Below are 19,150 nucleotides of genomic sequence, written 5' to 3'. Positions count from 1 at the left end.
ATCTTTCAGTACCGGATGGGAAGAGCAAAAGCCTCGGAGTCAGAGGACCTGGGTTTTAATTCTGGTTTAATTCTTGGGCAAGTCACTTAACTTCTCTGTGACTCAGTATCCTCACCTGTAAAATGGGGATTAAATACCTCTACTCGCTTTTCGTTAGACTGAGTGCTATGTGAGACAGGTGGGCAGGGAACATGTCAACCAACTCTTTTTTATTGTATTTGTTAAGTGCTTACCATGTGTCAAGCACTGCTCTAAAGCACTAGGGTAAACAGGTAATCAGGTTGGTCACAGTCCATGTCCCACATGGGGCTCACAGTTTTAATCCTCATCTTTTACAGATGAGGGAACTGAGGCACAGAGAAGTTGAGTGACTTGACCAAAGTTGCACAGCAGACAAGTGGCAAAGCCTGGACTAGAATCCAGTCCTTCTGACTCACAGGCCCAAGCTCTATCCACTAGGCCATGCTGCTTCTCAATATAATCTGCTAAATTGTACTCTCCCAAGTGTTTAGTACAGTGCTCTGCACACAGTAAGTAATAATAATAATAATAAGAAGAATAATTTTGGTATTTGTTAAGTGCTTACTATGTGCAAAGTACTGTTCTAAGCTCTGGGGAGGATACAAGGTGATCAGGTTGTCCCATGTGGGGCTCACAATTTTAATCCTCATTTTACAGATGAGGTAACTGAGGCACAGAGAAGTTAAGTGACTTGCCCAAAGTCACACAGCTGACAAGCGGTGGAGCCGGGACATGAACCCATGACCTCTGACTCCCAAGCCCATGCTCTTTCTACTGAGCCATGCTGCTTCTTAAGTGCTCAATAAATACAATTGATTGATCTATTGACTGGGACTATGTCCCCTTATTAAATTGCATTACCCTGGCACTTAGTACAGTACTTGGCTCAGAATAACTGAATAACAAATACCACAGTTATTATCATTTAGACCATTGCAAGTCTAAGTGATAGCCATTAAGAGAAGGATGACATTTAGCCATTTCTAAATTCCAAGAAGAGTTGTCCAGGGGAATTCATTTATTCATTCAAACATATTTATTGAGTGCTTACTGTGTGCAGAGCACTGTACTAAGTGCTTGGAAAGTACAATTCAGCAACAAATAGAGACAATCCCTACCCAACAATGGGCTCACAGCCTAGACAACGGGCTCACAGCCCACACTACTTTTATCTGTTCTTGGAAGCTCTGAGGATGGGGTCGTCACTCCACTGGCAAGGGGATCAGGAGAGATTCACTTTATGGATGAGCACTTCTTTATTCCCCCTCTCAGGATGGCACCTGGAGAGTTTCCAGGACTCTACCAGTCAGCTATGAGAGGGAAAGTCAAGCAGAGGCATACCTGTGGTGAGCACACAATAAGATGCCTTATTAGTGACTGTTTATGATCCTACAAACAACAAGGAAGAGACTTGGTGAAACCATTGATGGGCTCTATCTGAGATAGATGATTGCAGGCCTGTGAGGGTGCAGCATGGAGTGAGGCGAGGCTTTCTCTCCCTATTCTATCCAGTAACAGGTCTGAACCAATCAATGACTGACCATAGAGCCCCAGCTGTGACACCTAAACCAGATAAAAGGCTGTTTCTTTCAATTGTGAGGGCACACCTGGGGTAGGGGGCCCCTGAAGGTTGTATGCAGAGGAGCAGAAGCAGAGAGAAGTAGCAGGAGAGCAGTACTTGGAAGCAGCGCAAAGAAGCACTGGCCGAACTGGCTCCTTTGACCATTCGTTGGTATTGGACCCTTGGTGGAGTGAGTGTGTGCATGTGTCATTCCCTTGCACATTGGTAAAATTAAGTAAAAACCTTTTGACAGTAACCTTGATGATCTGAGGTGTGGTTTGACTTCTACTATGTGTCACCGAGGCTCCCCGGGTCCAGGAAGGCCCTGGCAAGAATGAACCAGAGGCTTGTGATAATATCCATTCCATTCCTAACTTGGGCAGTGGCTAGTGAGTAGAAGGCACTTTGCTTCAAGTCAAAACTCTCCTGTGCTGGGCAGCTGAAGCATGGGAGAGAGTCGAGTGTGGAGACTCAAGTTTACTGTGTGGAAGAAGGCAATGGTAAACTACTTCTGTATTTTTACCAAGAAAGCTCTGTGCATCCACTATCAGAATGATTGGAGGTGAGGCATTCTGGGAGAGATCAATCAATCATATTTATTGAGCGCTTACTATGTGCAGAGCACTGTACTAAGCGCTTGGGAAGTACAAATTGGCAACATATAGAGACAGTCCCTACCCAACAGTGGGCTCACAGTCTAAAAGATGTGTCCATGGAGTCATTATGGGTGGGAGATGACTCGACAGCATAAGACAAGACCACTTTGAGCTCTTTTCTTAATAATATTTGTCAATTGCTTACTGTGTGCGTGATGCTATACTAAGCCCTGGGGTAGATAAGATCATTTTGGACACAGTTCTTGTCCCACATAGGGCTCACTGTCTTAATCCCCATTTTACAGATGATGTAATAGTCACAGAGAAGTTAAGTGACTTGCCCAAGGCCACCCAGTGGGCAAATGGTAGAACAAAGATTAGAACCCAGGTCCTCTGGCTACCAGGCTGGTGGTCTTTCCACTGGGCCGTGTTGCTTCTCTTTAATGGCTTGCCACTGGTCGCTAGAACTGCAACTGAAATTTAAAAGCACAGTAAGTTTATCAGCCTAACCAAAGCTCTGGAATAGACTCGATGGTCTCTTACGGGCCTCCTCACTGCTGCCATTCATTCATTCAATTGTATTTATTGAGCACTTACTGTGTGCAGAGCACTGTACTAAGCATTTGGGAAGTACAAATCGGCAACATACAGAGATTGTCTCTACCCAACAGTGGGCTCACAGTCTAGAAGGGGGAGACAGACAACAAAACAAGTAGACAGGAGTCGTGCTACTCCAACAGAAGTTAAGCAGAGGGAGAGCAGAGGTTGGGACCTATCACTTGAGAAGCACATGGCTTAGTGGAAAGAGCATGGGCTTGGGAGTCAGAGGTTGTGGGTTCTAATCCCGGCTCCGCTGCTCGTAAGCTGTGTGACTTTGGGCAAGTCACTTAACTTCTCTGTGTGTCAGTTGCCTCATCTGTAAAATGGGGATTGTCTGGAGCCCCGCATGGGACAACCTGATCACCTTGTATCTATCCCAGTGCTTGGCACATAGTAAGTGCTTAACAAGTATCATCATTTATTATTATTATTATTACTTGACACAGTCGGGTGAGTTGGAGAATGTGGATAATGGGAGTGACTTTTATGGATGTCCTTTTTTGGAACCTCTTTTTTTCCCCACAAGACAGAACAGGAAGAGGTCTTTCAATTCACTCTCCCTCCATGTAATTTCAGGAGAGATAAACCGAGCCAGCCAGCTAATTGGATGTTTTAATTGTCTTTCTGGAAGAGCAAGCATGTAGCTGGCAATATCCTGGAGCACTATCTTTATCATACGCAGAATGGCATTGTGCCCATGTCCTTTGATTAACTGGTACTTTTATAAAAAGAATAAAGGAAATAAAAGCACATAGGATGCAAATAAGACACAATAAATAGAGTAACTCCCAGGGCCAGTTCTCCCCTGTGCTGACACGTTAAATTAGAAACATTGATTTATGGAAATTTCCGACAAGTGAAAATGAGGTGATGAAAGCAGGAAAATCAGGGGGGTCTTGATGATATCACAGATGGAACAGGGAGAAGTCGCCCTCACTCACCAATTGAGGTGAACTATTCCTCTGCCAGTGCATGGGGAAGAAAGAAAAAACAGGCCAGGCTTGAGAAGGGCTGGTAGGTGAGCCTAGGAGGAAGGGGAGAAGCCGGATTGTAACCATTGTTCCTCATGGTCACCCTGCAGTTCTGAGGTCTGTTCACTGCTGTGACTTAGAGACTTTCTGTGGTGTGCTCACTTCATCTTGCAGTTAACTAATGACTCTCATCTGTGGCCTTTGCCTTACAATTGCCTTGCCTACAGAACCAAAGCTGTGGAATCCACTTACCTTTACTCCCCTTTTCCTTTTATCATCATTAAACACTTCATCAGATCATGAATACTAAGTGTCTTTGCTCACTCAGATGCCATACAGAGCGGAGAAAAGCATACAACATCAGGGGGTGAGGAGTGGACAGACCTATCGATCATCCCATCAATTATCCTTACTAAAAACTCTTAGTGAGTGCAGAACACTGAGCCCACTGTTGGGTAAGGACTGTCTCTATATGTTGCCATCTTGTACTTCCCAAGCGCTTAGTACAGTGCTCTGCACACAGTAAGCGCTCAATAAATGATTGATTGCTTAGGAGAGTGCAATATAACAATCTAACAGACACGTTCCCCATCCACAACTAGCTTACAGTCTGGCAGGCAGGGGAGACCAAGAGATATAATTAAATCAATAAATAGATAAAAGGCAACAATTAGTTGAATAAGGCTATTGTCTAAATGAATTCTGAATAAATAGATGAATGTGTGACGACTAGTGTATGCAGCTGTAGCTGTGCAGAGCATCGAGATCAATAGCCTCTTTAAGTCTAAGACCACCAGGGGGCGCTAGGAAACAATGTCCAAGGCCAATGGAATTAATTCATTCAATTGTATTTATTGAGCGCTTACTGTGTGCAGAGCACTGTACTAAGCGCTTGGGAAGTACAAGTCGGCAACATATAGAGACGGTCCCTACCCAACAACGGGTTCGCAGTCTAGAAGGGGGAGACAAACAACAAAACATGGAATGTAAGGGGCCAAAGATGGGATCCTACTAGGGGTCACCTTACCCATTGCCTGCCCCTACCTCGGATTTATGGGCCATCTTCTCACCCCTTTCCAGGCCCCAATCAACCAATGAATGGCATTTACTGAGCACTTACTGTGTGCAGAGCACTGTACTAAGCACTTGGGAGAAGCATTCATTCATTCAATCGTATTTATTGAGCGCTTGCTGTGTGCAGAGCACTGTACTAAGCACTTGGGAAGTACTAGTCGGCAGCACAAAGACGGTCCCTACCCAACAACGGGCTCACAGTCTAGAAGGGGGAGACAGACAAAAAAAAAAAAAAACCATGTGGACAAGTGTCAAAACTGTCAGAATAAATAGAATTATAGCTATGTGCACATCATTAACAAAATAAATAGGATAGTAAATATGTTACAGGCAAAATGAATAGAGTAATAAATCTGTACAAATATATACAAGTGCTGTGGGGAGGGGGAAGGAGGTAGGGTGGGGGGATGGGGAGGAGGAGAGGAAAAAGGGGGCTCAGTCTGGGAAGGCCTCCTGGAGGAGGTGAGCTCTCAGGAAGCAGTGGGGCCTAGTGGATAGAGCATGAGCTTGGGAGTCAGAAGGACCTGGGTTCTAATTCCAGCTCTGTCACTCATCTGATGTGTGATCGTGGGCAAGTCACTTGCCCAGTGCTTAAAATGGTGCTAGGCACATAGCAAGTGCTTAACAAATACCATTATCATTATAATTATTATTATTCTCTGTACCCCAGTTACTTCATCTGTAAAATGGGGATTAAGACTGTGAGCCCTATGTGGGATAGGAACTGTGTCCAACCTGATTACCCCAGCACTTAGAACAGTGTTTGGCACATAGTAACTGCCTAACAACTACTATTGAGAAGCAGTGTGGCTTAGTGGCAAGAGCCCAGGCCTGGGAGCCAGAGGTCATGGGTTAGAATCCCCGCTCCACCACTTGTCAGCTGTGTGACCTTGGGTAAGTCATTTAACTTCTCTGTGCCTCAGTTACCTCATCCGTAAAATGGGGATGAAGTCTTTCGAGGCGGGCGGAGAAGGCAGTCAAGATGAAGTTCAATCCTTTCGTGACTTCTGACCGCAGCAAGAACCGCAAGAGACACTTCAACGCGCCCTCTCACATTCGGCGGAAAATCATGTCGTCTCCTCTCTCCAAGGAGCTGAGGCAAAAATACAATGTCCGCTCCATGCCCATCAGAAAGGATGATGAAGTCCAGGTGGTGCGGGGACACTACAAAGGTCAGCAGATCGGCAAGGTGGTGCAGGTTTACAGGAAGAAGTACGTCATCTACATCGAGCGCGTCCAGCGGGAGAAGGCCAACGGCACAACCGTCCACGTGGGCATCCACCCCAGCAAGTCCAGCCCACACACTTCACTCCTAATGCCAACCTACTCAGAGGACCTCGAGCTCATCTATCTTGCCGCCAACCCCTCGCCCACATCCTGCTTCCGGCCCGAAACGCCCACCTTCAGAGCCTTACTAAACACACTCCTCCTCCAAGACGCCTTCCCTGACAGCCCTCGTCACTTGAACTTGCACCCTATATTCACCCCGTCCTCAACCTCCCAGCACCTCTGTCGGGATCTGTAATTTATCAATCAATCAGTCATATTTAAAGAGAAGCAGCGTGGCTCAGTGGAAAGAGTCCGGGCTTTGGAGTCAGCGATCGTGGGTTCAAATCTATTTATTTTATTTTGTTAGTATGTTTGGTTTTGTTCTCTGTCACCCCTTTTAGACTGTGAGCCCACTGTTGGGTAGGGACTGTCTCTATATGTTGCCAAATTGTACTTCCCAAGCGCTTAGTACAGTGCTCTGCACACAGTAAGCGCTCAATAAATACGATTGATGATGATGATGATGACTGAGCCCCACGTGGGACAACCTGTTTACCTTGTACCTACCCCAGCACTTAGAACAGTGCTTGACACATAGTAAGTGCTTAACAAATACCTACATTATTATCATTATTATTATTACTATATGACAGAATTGGTAGACATGTAACCCACCCACAATGAACTTACATTGCAGCACCTAGAGGATTCTGTGTCTCTCCACTTGCTGCCTAGTTCTGGTCTAGACAGAGTAGCAGGCATGTCTTGGCAGGATAACTGGCTGAGTAGTGAGGGATTTCAGTGCACGCTCTTCTAAAATCACATTTCCTTTAAAAGCCTTCCCTAAGTCCTCTCTTCTCCTATTTGCCCTCAATCAATCCTCTTTGGGTGCTTACTATGTGCAGAGCACGGTACTAAATGCTTGGGAGAGTACAGTAAAACAATGAAAGACACATTCCCTGCCCCCAGTGATCTTAGAGTCCAGATGGAGAATCAGACATTAATATAAATAAATTATAGATATATTCATAAGTGTTGTGATGCTCGAGGGCGGTGCATACAGGAGCAAGTCAGGGTGACGGATAAGGGAGTAGGAAAAGAGGAAATGAGGGCCATATCAGGGAAGGCCTCATGGAGAAGATGTCTTCAATAAGGTGGGAAGAGTAACTGTCTGTCAGATAGAAAGAGGGAGGGCAACCCGAGCCAGAGGCAGGTTATGAGCGAGGGGTTGGAGGAGAGAAAGACGAGATTGAGGTATAGTGAGTAGGCTGGCATTAGAGGAGTGATGTGTTTGGACTGGGTTATAGTAGGAGAGTAGCGAGGTGAGGTAGGAGAGGAAAAGGTGATTGAGTGGTGAGGAGTTTTTTCTGATACACAGGTGGATGAGCAACTGGAAGTTCTCAAGGAGTGGGGAAGCATGGCCTGGATGTTTTTGTAGGAAAATAATCCGGACAGCAGAGTGAACTATGGATTGGAGTGGGGAGAGACAGGAGGCAGGGAGGTCAGCAAAGGGGCTGATAGTCACCCAGGTGGAATAAGATACGTGCTTGGATTAACCTAGAGTACTGGCCTAAAAAAAAGGGATCATTCATTCAATAGTATTTATTGAGCTCTTATTGTATGCAGAGCGCTATACTAAGCACTTGAGAGAGTACAATGCAACAATAAACAGGCATATTCCTTGCCCACAACAAGTTTATAGTCCAGCTCAGCATGCAATGATAATACAGTAAAAATAAGGTGATGATAACAATAGCAGTAATAATGTATCAAGAAAAACTCCTCACTATTGGCTTCAAAGCTCTCCATCACCATGTCTGTCCGTCCTTACCTCACCTCCCTTTTCTCCTTCTATATCCTGGGCAGCACACACTGCTCCTCTGGAATTAACCTTCTCACTGTGCCTCGTTCTTGCTTCTTCCACCTTCGATCCCTGGCCACGTTTTACCTCTGGGCTGGAATACCCACCCTCCTCAAATTTGCCAAACTAGCACACTCCCCCCGCCCCCCCCCCCCGCCCTTCAAACCCCTACTGAAAGCTCACCTCCTCCAGGAGGCCTTCCCAGAATAAGCCCCTTTCTTCCCCATCACCCCGACTGGCTCCCTTTGCTCTACCCCCCTCCTGCTCACAGCACTTGTGTATATATGTATATGTTTATAATTACAACTCTATTTAAATGATGCCACTGATGCCTGTTTACTTGTTTTGATGTCTGTCTCTCCCCTTCTAGACTGTGAGCCTGTTATGGGCAGGGATTGTCTCGCTTTGTTGCTGAATTGTGCTTTCCAAGTGCTTAGTACAGTGCTCCACACACAGCAGGTGCTCAATAAATATAACTGAATGAATAACAATAATAGGTAATGTGACATTGAGCATTGAGAAATTTTCCTGTTGATTTCAGTAGATCAGTAGAATATATTGATTGCTTATTTTGTGCAGAATGCTGTGCCAAGAGCTTGGGAGCGTATAATACAATAGGTAGGTAGAAACGTTCCCTGTTCACAAGGATCTTACAGTCTACATCTGGGGAGACAGACTTTTCATTCATTCATTACTTTATTCAATCAATCATATTGAGTGCTTACTGTGTACTAAGCCCTGTACTAAACGCTTAGGAGAATTCAATGTAACCATAAGCAGACATATTCCCTGCTCACAACGAGCTTGCAGACTAGAGGGGGAGACAGACATTAATATGAATAAATAAATAAATTACAGATAAATTATAACCTTAGATAGGAACCTAAGTGCCTTGGGGCTGGTGGGGGGGTGGATATCAAACTCTTAAAGGGTACAGATCCAAGTGCATAGGTGACACAGAAGGGAGAGGGAATAGGAGAAATGAAGGAAGAAGCAGTGACCTTGGGCAAGTCACTTAACTTCTCAGTGCCTGTTACTTCATCTGTAAAATGGGGATTAAATCTTCTTCCCTCCAATTTAGAGTATAAGCCCCATGTAGGACAGGAACTGTGTCCAACCTGATCAACTTGTATCTACTCCAGTGCTTAAAACAGTGCTTGACATATAGTAAGCACCTTTAAAATTAAAAAATGAGGGTTTAGTGGGGAAACCCTCTTGGAGATGTGGTTTAATCTATGTTCACCACAAAAACCAAGTAAATCTGGGTGCTAAATGGATTATTATTTTTTTTTTTTGGCCAGTTGTCCATTTGGGCCTCCTTCATAGAACAAATCAATGAGATAATTTCTTCATTTGGGTTCAGTGATTAGTACTACTAGTAGTAATAGTATAATTACTAAGAGCTGGGAGAAAATTCACATGAGAGAGCTAGATGTTGTCCCTTTTCATGGTTGCGGAGGTGGCTCCTTTTAGGAGATGACCAGTCAATCAATTAATAGTATTTATTGGGCGCATTGTGTTGGGAGAGTACAATTCAATAGAATTGATAGACAAGTTCCCTGCTCTCAAAGAGTTTTCAGTCGAATGGCGTTAATAAGCACTTATTCTGACAGGTAGAGCTAATGCATTTTTATTAGTTACCTAACTTTCCTTTTCTCCAGAAGATTTCCACTTTTTCTGCTGCCAGTTTGCTGGTCAAACAGGGTAGTGTCTAGGGAGTGGAAAAGGAGGAGATAAAAAAGGAACAGAAAAGTATCAGCCCAAGCAGCCTGGAGAAAGCGAGGAGAGAAGCAGTGTGGCTAGAGAAGCAGCGTGGCTTAGTGGAAAGAGCCCGGGCTTGGGAGTCAGAGGTCATGGGTTCGAATCCCAGGTCTGCCACTTGTCAGCTGTGTGACCTTGGGGAAGTCACTTAACTTCTCTGAGCCTCAGTTCCCTCATCTGTAAAATGGGGATTAAGACTGTGAGCTCCACGTGGGACAACCTGATCAGCTTGTAAACCCCCCCCCCCCAAGTGCTTAGAACAGTGCTTTGCACATAGTAAGCGCCTAACAAATGCCATCATTATTATTAGAGAAGCAGCGTGGCTCAGTGGAAAGAGAACTGGCTTGGGAGTCAGATGTCATGAGTTCGAATCCTGGCTCCGCCACTTGTCAGCTGTGTGACATTGGGCAAGTCACTTCACTTCTCTGTGCCTCAGTTACCTCATCTGTAAAGTGGGGATTAAGATTGTGAGCCCCACATGGGACAACTTGATCACCTTATATCCTCCCCAGTGCTTAGTACAGTGCTTTGCACATAGTAAATGCTTAACAAATGCCATCATTATTATTATTTAGTATGATTCAAACAGCATTCTCCTTCCCTCCTCTCCTTTCTTTTCTTCCCTCCCTTCTCTTCTTTCCTTCCCTTCTTATCTTCCTTCTGTCCTTAATTGTATGGTCTGTATCGGCTAATTCTAGCCTTAAATTCTCCTAATTCCCCCAGGCTGTCTTCCTCCTGCTCTTCCATTCCTAATAATTGATAGGATCTTTGTGTCCTGTTTCACTGAGAAGGTTGGAATCACTGGGCCTGATTCCCTTGCTTCCTTCCTCTGTGGAGGTGTCCTGAAAGCATCTTAAGGACAAGGATCATGTGTTTTACTTCTGTCCTCTCTCAAGCACTTAATCCAATGTTCTATGCACACTAGCTGCTTGATAAATGCTATTGATTGAGTGTAATTGAGAATGAGCCTGGGAGTCAGAAGGTCATGGGTTCTAATTTAGGTTTCGCCATTTGTCTGCTGTGTGGCCTTGGACAAGTTGCTTCACTTTTCTGTACCTCAGTTACCTCATCTGTAAAATGGGGATTAAGACCGTAAACCCCATGTGGGACGGGGACTGTGTCCAAACCAATTTGCTTGTTTCCACCCCAGCGCTTAGAACAGTGTCTGGTACATAGTAAGCATTTAACAAATACCACAATTATTATTGTTTACTGTGTGCCAAACACTGTTCTAAGCACTAGGGTAGATGCAATTTAATCAGGTGGGACAGAGTCACTGTCCCACTTAGGTTTCACAGTCTTAATAAGAAAATAGGCGTTAAAGTCCCATTTTACAGGTGAAGAAACTGAGGCACAGAGATGTTAAGAGACTTCCCCAAGGTCACACAGAGCAGGCAAGTGGAAGAGCTTGCCCTTTCCAATTCTTGGGAAGCAACAGACTCTTATTTGATCTCAGTTACCATAACTTAAAGAATCAATCAGCCAAAAGTATTTGAGTGCCTATGTTTGAAGGACAGGGAGGATTCAAGGATAATGTCAGAGTCACAGTTTTGGGGAAATGGGGAGGATGGCGGTGTTATCTCAGCTGTGTTGGGAAAGTTAGGTGAGGGTGACTGTTGTAAGTTCACATGCCCTGCTGCCTTCTCATCTTCTCTCAAGTTTTCCATTTCTTCCAGTTTTCTGGATAACTCCTGCTGCCACCAAGTACTCAAAGCCAAACTCATTATTTTTCCTCCCAAATTCTCCCCTCCCCCTACTTCCCATTCTTGTTAATGATATCACTCTCCTTGGAGCATCCAACTCTATCTTTCTTCCCCAGCCTCCATTTTCTCATGTAACCCAGCACATTCTTCCTCCTCGGTACAACCTCCTGAATTGGCTCCTTCCTCTCCATTTCCATCTCAGGCCTTAGCCATCTGAAGGCTGGATTACTGAATCCATTCCTTGGTTATTCTCCCAGTTTCCAGTCACTCCAAGTTTGAGCCTTTCCCGCCTTGAAGACCTCCTGAAGTGGCCTCAGCATGGAGCTGGGTAGTCAAGATGCTGTTAATGAGGACATGCTGACCCCCCCCCCCCCGCCACCCCCAACCCCAGGTGTATAATGGTGACCGTGTCCCCTGAGGGTGGCCAATGTCCTATAATTCCTGGGGTAACCTCATCGTGGGTTCTAATTCCAGCTCCGCCTCTTGTCTGCTGGGTGACCTTGGGCAAGTCACTTCTCTGGGCTTCTATTACTTCTGTAAAATGGGGATTGAAACTGTGAGCACCCTGTGGAACAGGGACTGTGTCCAACTTGATTTGCTTGTGTCTACCCCAGTGCTTAGTATAGTGCCTGGCATATAGTAAGCCCTTAACAAATACCGCAATTATTATGATTATTATTAATGAATTCATCCAATCATATTTAAGGGCTTACTGTGTGCAGACCACTGTACTAACCGCTTGGGAAAGTACAATACAACGATAAAGAGTGACAATCCCTGCCCACAAGGAGCTCAGAGTCTAGAGTGGGGGAGACAGACATTAACACAAATAAACAAACATCAGTACCACTCAGCCAAAACCAAGAGATGTGGCAACCCTAAGAAATGCAAATGTAGGAAGACATTAGCCTCTTTCCCCCAAATCCTTCCTGAGCCCCTCAATTTAACCCTCTGTGCCTCTCACCATCCCAACCACCAGCCCAGAAATGAAAAAATTCCTACACACCTTTCCCAGCTCAGACCCCATGTGTAAGTCTTGAAGAGCAATGATCAGAAGCTCAAGTTCAGGACCTCCCCTCTCACCTGTAAGCTCCTAGAGGGAGGGATTGAGTCTACCAACTGTATTGTACTCTCCCAAGTGCTTATTACAGTGTTATGTAAGTGCTCAATAATAATATAATTATGGTATTTGTTAAGCGTTTATGTGCCAGACACTGCACTAAGCACTAATTATGATTGACTGGCTATTCACAAAGTAAGCACTCAGTCAAATCCACTGATCGATTGACTTATCGATGGACAGGTAGGTAAGGGCAGAAGAGAGGGAGTCACAATTGGAAGATGTTGCGTCAGAGAGCAGGGGACAGGAGAAGGAGGCTTGGAAGAGAGGTGAGGCAGGAGTCTCAGTAGGGAACTCTTGGGATAACTATGGGTCAACCCCAGAAGAGATTCAGGTAGTTCCCCAGATCCTAACTCCCTCCCCATAAGTAAGGTGATGCGACAGGTCATCAGGCCCTGGAAGTCCCACTCAGTCTTCACCCAAAAATTTATGAAAATCTAAGGGGAACATGAAGCAGCATGGCATAGTGGAAAGAGCATGGACTTGGCAGTCAGAGGTCGTGGATTCTAAACCCAGATCCTCCATTTGTCAGCTGTGTGAGTTTTGGGAAGTCACTTAACTTCTCTGTGTCTATTACCTCACCTGTAAAATGGGTAACAAGACTGTGAGCCCCACGTGGGACAACCCGATTACCTTGTATCTAGCCCAGTGCTTAGAACGATACTTGGCACATAGTAAGTGCTTAACAAATACCACAATTATTATTTTCTGTGGGGGAAACAGAGCACAGGCCTGAGAGTCAGAAGAAGTTGGGTTCTAACCCTGGCTCCACTACTTGCTGCGTGACCTTGGATAAGTCACGTACTTTTCCTGTGCCTCAGTTATGTCATATGTAGAATGGAGATTGACTGTGAGCCCCAAGTAGGAGAGGGACTGTGTCCAACCTGATTATCTTGTTATCTTGTATGTACCCCAGCACTCCAAACAATGCCTGACATACAGTAAGTGCATAACAAATACTATTATTATTTTTATAATGTTTCTGTTGTTGAATTCATGTGGTCACCTAAAGTCTAAATTGATCAATCGGTCCATTTTTACTGAGCACTTACTGTGTGCTGAGCACTGTACTAAGAGCTTGGGAGAGTTCAAAATCACAGAGTTGGTAGGCCCATTCCCTGCCCAAAATGAGCTTACAGTCTAGACAGGGAGACAGACATTAAAATATGGCTATGTACATGTGTGCAGTTGGGATTCTCCTAAATGTGAATCTGTGGAAATGGTTATAGGAGGGATTTGATCATCCCATGATGGACCGCCTTCACAACTAACCTTTATCAGAAACTATTTATGGCAAAATAATTTCTCTCGACCCTCCTTTTCAAAGGATAATTTGTTCTAGCAGTTCTAGGAGGCATTAAGCAATTTAATGAAATCTACAAAGAACACTAATTTCTCAGAAATCCTCCTGCTACAAAATCTGCGTGTTTGGATTAGAGGTGCTTGTCTTGCAATGTTTCATGGACATAACACTAATGACAATGAATAACCTTGATAGCACTGGAATAGCCATATTTACAAGATGATCTTATATCACAGTATATTCATTCATTCAATCATATTTATTGAGTGCTTACTGTGTACAGAGCACTGTACTAAGCACTTGGGAAGTACAAGTTAGCAACATATAGAGACGGTCCCTACCCAACAACGGGCCCACAGTCTAGAAGGGGGAGACAGACAACAAAACAAAACATGTGGACTGGTGTCAAGTCATCAGAATAAACAGAAGTAAAGCTAGATGCACATCATTAACAAAATTAATAGAATAGTAAATATACACAAGTAAAATAAATAGAATAATAAAAACTGTACATATATACAGGTGCTGTGGGGAGGGGAAGGAGGTAGGACGGGGGGGGATGGAAGGGGGAGAGGATGGAGGGGGCTCAAACTGAGAAGGCTTCCTGGAGGAGGTGAGCTCTCAGTAGGGCTTTGAAGGGAGGAAGAGAGTTAGTTTGGAGGATGTGTGGAGGGAGGGCATTCCAGGCCAGTGGAAGGACGTGGGCCAGGGGTCGATGGCAGGACAGGTGAGAATGAGGTACAGTGAGGAGGTTAGCAGCAGCAGAGCAGAGGATGCGGGCTGGGCTGTAGAAGGAGAGAAGGGAGGTGAGGTAGGAGGGGGTGAGGTGATGGAGAACCTTGAAGTCGAGAGTGAGGAGTTTTTGCTTGATTTGTAGGTTGACAGGCAACCACTGGAAATTTTTGAGGAGGGGAGTGACATGCCCAGCGTGTTTTCATACAGAGGTGATCTGGGCAGCAGAGTGAAGTATAGACTGAAGTGGGGAGAGACAGGAGGATGGGAGTTCAGAGAGGAGGCTGATGCAGTAATCCAGTCGGGATAGGATGAGAGATTGAACCAACAAGATAGCGGTTTGGATCTTGGTGATGTAGTGGAGGTGAGACTGGCAGGATTTGATGACGGGTTGGATGTGTGGGGTGAATGAGAGAGCAGAGTCGAGGATGACACCAAGGTTGTGGGCTTGTGAGACAGGATGGTAGTGCCATCTACAGTGATGGGAAAGTCAGGGGGAGGACAGTGTTTGGGAGGGAAGATAAGGTGAGAGAGATGGATGGGATCTAGAGAGAGGAGGTTTCTGTGGGGTACTGATATAGATTTACGGGGGGAGGAGTGTGAGTGAGGAGGCAGGTGAGAAGGTTATGATCAGAGAGAGGGATTTCAGAGTTGGTGAGGGTGGAGATAGTACAGCGGTAGGAGATGATGAGGTCGAGCGTGTGACCCAGTTGGTGAGAGGGCGAGGTGGGGTGGAGCATGAGTTTGGCAGTGTCAAGAAGAGATAGAATGTGGGTGGCAGAGGAATCACCATGGATATCCATGTGGATTTTGAAGTCTCCGAGGATCAGAGTGGGTATGGAAAAGGAGAGAAGAAATATACCAGTGTGTGGGAGGCATCATGTGATGGTGGGAGCCAGTGGTGACAATGGAGGAGGATATGTTGAGAACGGAGCTATGAGAGACACTTCAAAGGAGCTTGCATAAGGAGGCAGAAAGGCTGAAGAGGAAATAGCTTCCGCCAGGACCCTTGGGCTGCTGTCAGCTCTCAGCTGTTTCCAGCCCTCTACGTTGGGTCCCAGCCTGTTGGTTACACCCTCTGAAATTTCCAGCCTGGTTCCCTCCTCAATGATAATAATGATAATAATAATTGTGATATTTGTTAAGCGCTTACATTGTGCCAGGTACTGTACTAAGCACTTGGGGGGAATACAGGAAAACTGTGTTGGTCCCAGTCCCTGCCCCACCTGGGGATCTGTCTTAATGCCCAGTTTACAGATGAAGGAACTGAGGCCCGGAGAAGTGAGGGACTTGCCCAGGGTCACATAAGCAGACAAGTGACAGAGCAGGATTAGAACCCATGTCCCTTTGATTCCCAGACCCATGCTCTATACACTCAGCCGTTCTGCCCATCTTCAGGTGGATGGATGATGATTTGATGAGAAGTAGCATGACTCAGTGGAAAGAACGTGGGCCTGGGAATCAGAGCATCTGGGGTCTAACCCCCACTCTGCCACTTGTCTGCTGTGTGACCTTGGGCAAGTAACTTCACTTCTCTGCGCCCCAGTTCCCTCATCTGCGAAACAGGGATTCAATACCTGTTCTCTCTCCTACTTAGACAATGAGCCCCATTTGGGATCTGATTATCTTGTATCTACGCCAGCGCTTGGCACATACTAAACGCTTAACGAAAAGCAAAATTATTATTATTGTTATTGTTCTTATTGTAGATTGTAAACTCCTTATGGTCAGGGATTTTAGCTACCAACTGTGTTAGTATTGCACTTTCCTAAATGCTTAATACAGTGCTCTGCACACAGTAAACCCTTGATAAATACCACTGAGTGATTGATTGGTCCACAGTTCTTGATGTATGAGTATCAGGCATCCCGGATGGGTTGCTGTGTGAATATAGTCCACATTATTCATATGAGAAATCTCCATTTGGATTTTAGCTCACCACCTCTCTCCCCAAAAGGGGCTAACGATGATCGGGAAGCTTCTGGAGGAGAGGGACCGTGTCTTTTATTCAATTTGATTCTCTCAAGGGCTTAGTACAGCGCTCTTCATGCAAAAGACATTGGGTAAGTACTACCGATTAACTGATTAGAAGAAGAGAAAACTGCCATCACCCTCTTTCCTCTACCCCACCCACTGAAGCACCAGTTTCTGCCGCCTAATCAACCGGAGGTATTACTGAACACTTACTGTGTGCAGAGCACTGTACTAAACGTTTGGGAAAGTTCAAAACAATTAAGTTGGTAGACATGATCCCTGACCACAGGGTACTTACAACATACAGGGGGAGACAGATATTAAAATAAATTACAGTTAGAGGAAATGGCAGAGTTTAAGAAGCTGTACATTAGTGTCATGGGGCTGGGGTGAAGATTGAAATCTTTAAGGAGTACAGGGCTAAGACCATAATTGACACAGAGGGGAGGGTGGATAGTGGAAATAAAAGGCTTAGTCTGGAAAGGCCTCTTGGTGGTGATGTGATTTTAGGAGGATTTTCATTCATTCATTCTTTCTTTCAATCATATTTATTGAGTGCTTACTATATCTACATCGCCTCCTCTGTTCTCTCTCTCCTTCCCTCCAGGATCGCATCTCCTCCTGCCTTCAAGACATCTCCACCTGGATGTCCTACCTCCACCTAAAACTCAACATGTCTAAGACTGAGCTCCTTATCTTCCCTCCCAAACCCTGTCCTCTTCCTGACTTTCCCATCACTATGGATGGCACTACCATCCTTCCTTCCTCACAAGCCTGCAACCTTGGTGTCATCCTTGACTCTGCTCTCTCATTCACCCCACGTATCCAATCCATCACCAAAACCTGCCGGTCTCACCTTCACAACATCTCCAAGATCCACCCTTTCCTCTCCATCCAAACTGCTACCTTGTTGGTTCAGTCTCTCATCCTATCACGACTGGATTACTGCATCAGCCTCCTTTCTGATCTCCCATCCTCCTGTCTCTCCCCACTTCGGTCTATACTCACTCTGCTGTCTGGATTATCTTTGCACAGAAACGCACTGGGCATGTCACTCCCCTCCTCAAAAATCTCCAGGGGTTACCTGTCAACCTTCATATCAAGCAAAAACTCCTCACTATTGGCTTCAAAGCTCTCAATTACCTTGCCACCTCTTACCAACTTGTACTTCCCAAGCGCTTAGTACAGTGCTCTGCACACAGTAAGCACTCAATAAATACGATTGATTGATTGATTGATTACCTAACGTCCCTTTTCTCCTTCTACATCCCAGCCCACACACTCTGCTCCTCAGGTGCTAACATTTTCAATATGCCTTGTTCTTGCCTGTCCCATTGTCGATCCCTGGCCCACATCCTACTTTTCACCTGGAATGCCCTCCCTCCTCACATCTGCCAAACTAGCACACTTCCCCCTTCAAGGCCCTACTGAAAGCTCACCTCCTCCAGTAAGCCTTGCCAGACTGAGCCTCCCTTTTCCTCAGCTTCCCCTCCTCTCCACATCACCCCGACTCCCTCCCTCTGCTCTACTTCCATTCATTCCTTCAATCATATTTATTGAGCACTTACTGTGTGCGGAGTACTGTACTAAGCACTTGGAAAATACTATTCAGCAGCAGATAGAGACAATCCCAACCCAATGGGCTCATAGTCAAGAAGGGGGGAAACAAACAACAAAATAAATGGACAGACATCAATAGCATCAAAATAGATGAATAGAATTATAGATATATACACATCATTAATAAAATAAATAGAATAATAAATATATACATATATACACAAGTGCTGTGGGGCAGGGAGGGTAGTAGAGCAGAGGGAGGGAGTAGGGATGATGGGCAAGGGAGGAGGAACAGAGGTAAAGGGAGGCTCAGTCTGGGCAGGCCTCTTGGATGAAGTGAGCTTTCAGTAGGGCTTTGAAGAGGGGAAGTGTGCTAGCCCCTCTCCCTGCCCCACAGCACTTGTGTATATAATAATGATGGTATTTGTTAAGAGCTTACTATGTGCCAAGCACTGTTCTAAGCACTGGGGGGGGGATACAAAGTGATCAGGTTGTCCCACATCGGGCTCACAGTTTTAATCCCCATTTTACAGATGAGGTAACTGAGGCCCAGAGAAGTTGAGTGACTTTCCCAGAGTCACACAGCTGACAAGTGGTGGAGCCGGGATTAGAACCCATGACCTCGGACTCCCAAGCCTGTGCTCTTTCCACTGAGCCATATGTACATATTTATTATCCTATTTATTTTATTAATGATGTGTATATATCTATAATTCTATTTATTTATATTGATGCTATTGATGCCTGTCTACTTGTTTTGCTTTGTTTTGTTGTCTGTCTCTCCCTTTGTAGACTGTGAACCCATTATTGGGTAGGGATTGTCTCTGTGTTGCCAAATTGTACTCTAGACTCTGCCACATGTCTGCTGTGTGACCTTGGGCAAGTTACTTAATTTCTCTGAGCCTCATTTACCTCATCTGTAAAATGGGGATTAAGACTGTGAGCCCCCCATGGGACAACCTGATTGCCTTATATCCCCTCCAGTGCTTAGAACAGTGCTTGGCACATAGTGAGCGCTTAGCAAATGTCATTATTATTATTATT

General features: G+C 45.2%; 1 protein-coding gene across 1 annotated transcript; it reads left to right on the top strand.

The window, feature by feature from the left end:
• The first annotated feature begins 5,786 nt into the window (after window positions 1-5,786).
• LOC119926973 (60S ribosomal protein L26-like) lies at window positions 5,787-10,571 on the top strand. The gene is made up of 2 exons (XM_038745470.1): window positions 5,787-6,118; window positions 10,438-10,571. The coding sequence occupies exons 1-2, from the start codon at window positions 5,806-5,808 to the stop codon at window positions 10,569-10,571; spliced, it is 447 nt and encodes a 148-aa protein (XP_038601398.1). The 5' UTR covers window positions 5,787-5,805.
• The last annotated feature ends 8,579 nt before the right edge of the window (window positions 10,572-19,150 follow it).

This window comes from Tachyglossus aculeatus, chromosome 1 (assembly GCF_015852505.1).
Source record: "Tachyglossus aculeatus isolate mTacAcu1 chromosome 1, mTacAcu1.pri, whole genome shotgun sequence".
NCBI classification, from domain to species: Eukaryota; Metazoa; Chordata; class Mammalia; order Monotremata; family Tachyglossidae; genus Tachyglossus; species Tachyglossus aculeatus.
Note: the sequence above shows the minus strand (reverse complement) of the source record. Positions and strands in the feature narration are given on the sequence as shown.